Below are 2915 nucleotides of genomic sequence, written 5' to 3' on the forward strand. Positions count from 1 at the left end.
ATTTGGACAGAGCCAAACACGTCATTTGTTGTCTTCTAGCAAAATCAATAGCTTAAGAAAGATAACTGTGAATTAATTTGTCATGCATGTAAAGAGAGGCTAAGTGAGTAGCATAATCTTCCAAAGTCTCCAAGGAGTTCCTAATTAGTAGCATCAGTTTTCCTCCAGATGTATTAATTTGAACACTTTAGGTTGGGTGGCCTATTTGATACAATTGCATCAAGCAAAAAAGCCTTACCAACTAGCCAACTGACTGAATTGAGTGATTCGTATATGTAAGCTCAGTATATATTGGGTCAGTAAGGCTCGTGTAGATGCCCAGTTATAGACTGCTAGTTTCTTATCATCCTCAATGCTAAGGCTTGTAATTCACCCATTTCATCATGGTGCAACCGTTTCATGTTACATGGTTGCATGGGCACAGCTCCTCTATTGTGCACTTCGGGTTTTGAACGCGAAAAAATCTCGGCTTCATTGTCAACGCAGTCACTAGAGCTCTCGGGATATATTCCTTTCTCAAAACCATGGATGGGAATTGCAAGGGTATCCTTTCTGGTCCTTCCCTTTGGCTCAACAACAGTAGTCAAAGTCCCATGTTGAGTGGTCATGTATGGATGTGCTTGATATGAGTGTGCTGCAGTGCTTCTTGCCCACTGATTCTCTGCAGTTGTTTGCAGTTCAGCCATATTGCGAGCCAAATGTGCCTTGGCTTGCATCACTTGGGCTTGTAAGGTTGCTACCTATCAAAGTAATGGTCATAATTGTCAAAAATCTTGCATATGGATGACCAATTCAAACAAGAGTAAAAACAGAAACTATGTCAATCATGGAGGTGCTCTTGGGCACCTCACTATGATGATTCATTTGTCAATAGAGTAACCAAGTTAGTTAAGTCTTGTTGTCAGCCTGATAAATTTATCTAGTGCCTATGGACTTCAGTTCAGTTTGACAAAGTCATCAACCTAGAGAAACTTGAAGACTAAAGATGCCAAAACAACTTAGCTCACCTAACAACTTTTCCGTAATACTAGCTGCAAGTAAGTTCAGGCATAAGCCTATAAACAATGCATATCATTTAATATGCACAAGTAACCGAGTGTGCAACAACAGTAAACAGCAGACATTAAACCACAGATAAACATTGCAGAAGTCTAATTTAATTTTAGGCTATAATTTAGACGATTTCTTCCACGCAGTGACATGGTTGTGCACAGTGGTGACATAACAGACATCTATCTCACGTTAGAGTAAACCAAATAGGACAGAGAAAAGAATGACATGAGTGGCACTGTCGATAGTACTGTTGCATCCCACTGCCAAACCTGCCAGTCTAACACCTTAAGGCATAGCATCCTAATTAGCAGGATCTTCTCTCTTGTCATTTAAGAAACCCAAAATTCTCCACCATCAAGTGTCAACTTTTTCCCACTTTATCCAAGAAATCTTGTTGGAAAAAAATGAAGAAAATGAACAAAGAACAGTAGGGTTCTGAATTTGACTACTTGCATTAATTAATAGAAGTAAAGCTAGAATTTACATATATAATAGATACCCAGTTTTATCCAAACGTTTTAGAAACTAGCATCATACTTTAGAATATGTTGTCATTTCATGATGACCATAAGTAGCAAATTTTCTTGTCCTACCACTAAAACTTGTTCCCCAACACTTTGCACACATAATAAACAATTGGAAAAATGGTCATCACAAGCATCTTAAATCTCATAGAAACGACTCACTCACAGGGGCATTATGGCTGTGTCAGCTTTAGTAAGGATATGATGGTGTTTAAGATTTCTAAGAATGTCATTCATATCCATTGTTACATAGACATACGTTTGAAACAATGGGAAAACCCCAAGGCAAGACCAATGTTAAGCATGCATAATGTCTTATGTTATAGTGTGGGTAGTCCCAAAGAGATTCTTTTCATTTTGAAAAAAATAAACATACATAGGATAGGTTGGCCATATTAAAAGCATAGGGGTGATATAGCATGTAAATGTATATGAAAGACATTAAAAAACATAGATATCCAAATTCCCATCCTGAACCCTGCACTGCAGGTGTATCACAATTTAAAGAGCATATCAACCTCGGGATCCAAACTCAAAACTTCAAACAAAGCAAGTACCTGTTGTTGCAGGGCAAAGATCTGGGAGACACACCCATAGACCGGGTCCTTGATCCGTGCATCGGCCTCGTAAGCCATCGTGACAACTGCTTCGCTCCGCTCCGATGCCGGCATGTGCAGCAGCAGCTTGGACACGTTGCTTGCGCCAAATACCTTATGAATGGCCGCGAACTGGGCTGCCCCTTGCTCCGAGCAGAAGTACGGTGCGAATATACAATTCGCAACGCACTTTCTCCGAAGAAACTTGCAGGCACCACAAGGAGAGCCTGCACCAGCCATTCCTTGTCTTGGAATAGGAAAAAACTCTAGAAAGAAGAGAAAGAAAGAAGAAAATTGATGTATATGAAGGAAGGAAGAGACCCTCAAAAAAGGGAGATATGAAAGATGGAGAGAGTAGTGAGGCTAGAGGAAGAAGGGGCTTGGTTGATGTATATAGAAGTGTTGGAGGGGGACAACAAGGGTAATGGTGTCTTTGATTGAGGGGACACTTTTTTACTTGTGTGAGATGGCTAAGGAAGTGAAGAACAAGCAGTGAAGGGCAAGGGGATGAAAGGGGGGTACTGGTGCATACATTTGAACTTTCATTATTTTCAGGGTCGGTATATATTTTAAAAGCAACATGTCCGCCGAACGCCGCACTTGGGAATTGCTGATACGGTTATGCTTTGACCGACAAGTGCCAGTGGGATTATTACCTGCTACCGGACGGAACATTATTGGCCTCTTTGGTGGCTTCACCATAAAGCTTTTTAATGGCTAACACGTCACTTGTTACTTCAAG

At 40.5% G+C, this 2915-nt stretch overlaps 1 protein-coding gene across 1 annotated transcript; it reads right to left on the minus strand.

Moving 5' to 3' along the window:
- Positions 1–332: 332 nt before the first annotated feature.
- On the minus strand, positions 333–2413 carry LOC149822340 (LOB domain-containing protein 16-like). Its single transcript, XM_089980265.1, has 2 exons — positions 2135–2413; positions 333–740 (listed from the first exon to the last, which is right to left on the minus strand). The coding sequence occupies exons 1-2, from the start codon at positions 2411–2413 to the stop codon at positions 333–335; spliced, it is 687 nt and encodes a 228-aa protein (XP_089836391.1).
- Positions 2414–2915: the final 502 nt, after the last annotated feature.

The sequence above is a fragment of the Nuphar pumila genome, chromosome 11, assembly GCF_984573655.1.
Source record: "Nuphar pumila chromosome 11, dmNupPumi1.hap1.1, whole genome shotgun sequence".
NCBI lineage: Eukaryota > Viridiplantae > Streptophyta > Magnoliopsida > Nymphaeales > Nymphaeaceae > Nuphar > Nuphar pumila.

Excerpts from the sequence above, each read along its gene's own strand:
- LOC149822340 (XM_089980265.1), bottom strand. The coding sequence starts at position 2,413 with ATGGCTGGTGCAGGCTCTCCTTGTGGTGCCTGCAAGTTTCTTCGGAGA. Across the intron at positions 741-2,134 it reads TCTTTGCCCTGCAACAACAG|GTAGCAACCTTACAAGCCCA; the intron begins GTACTTGCTTTG and ends TTACTTTGATAG.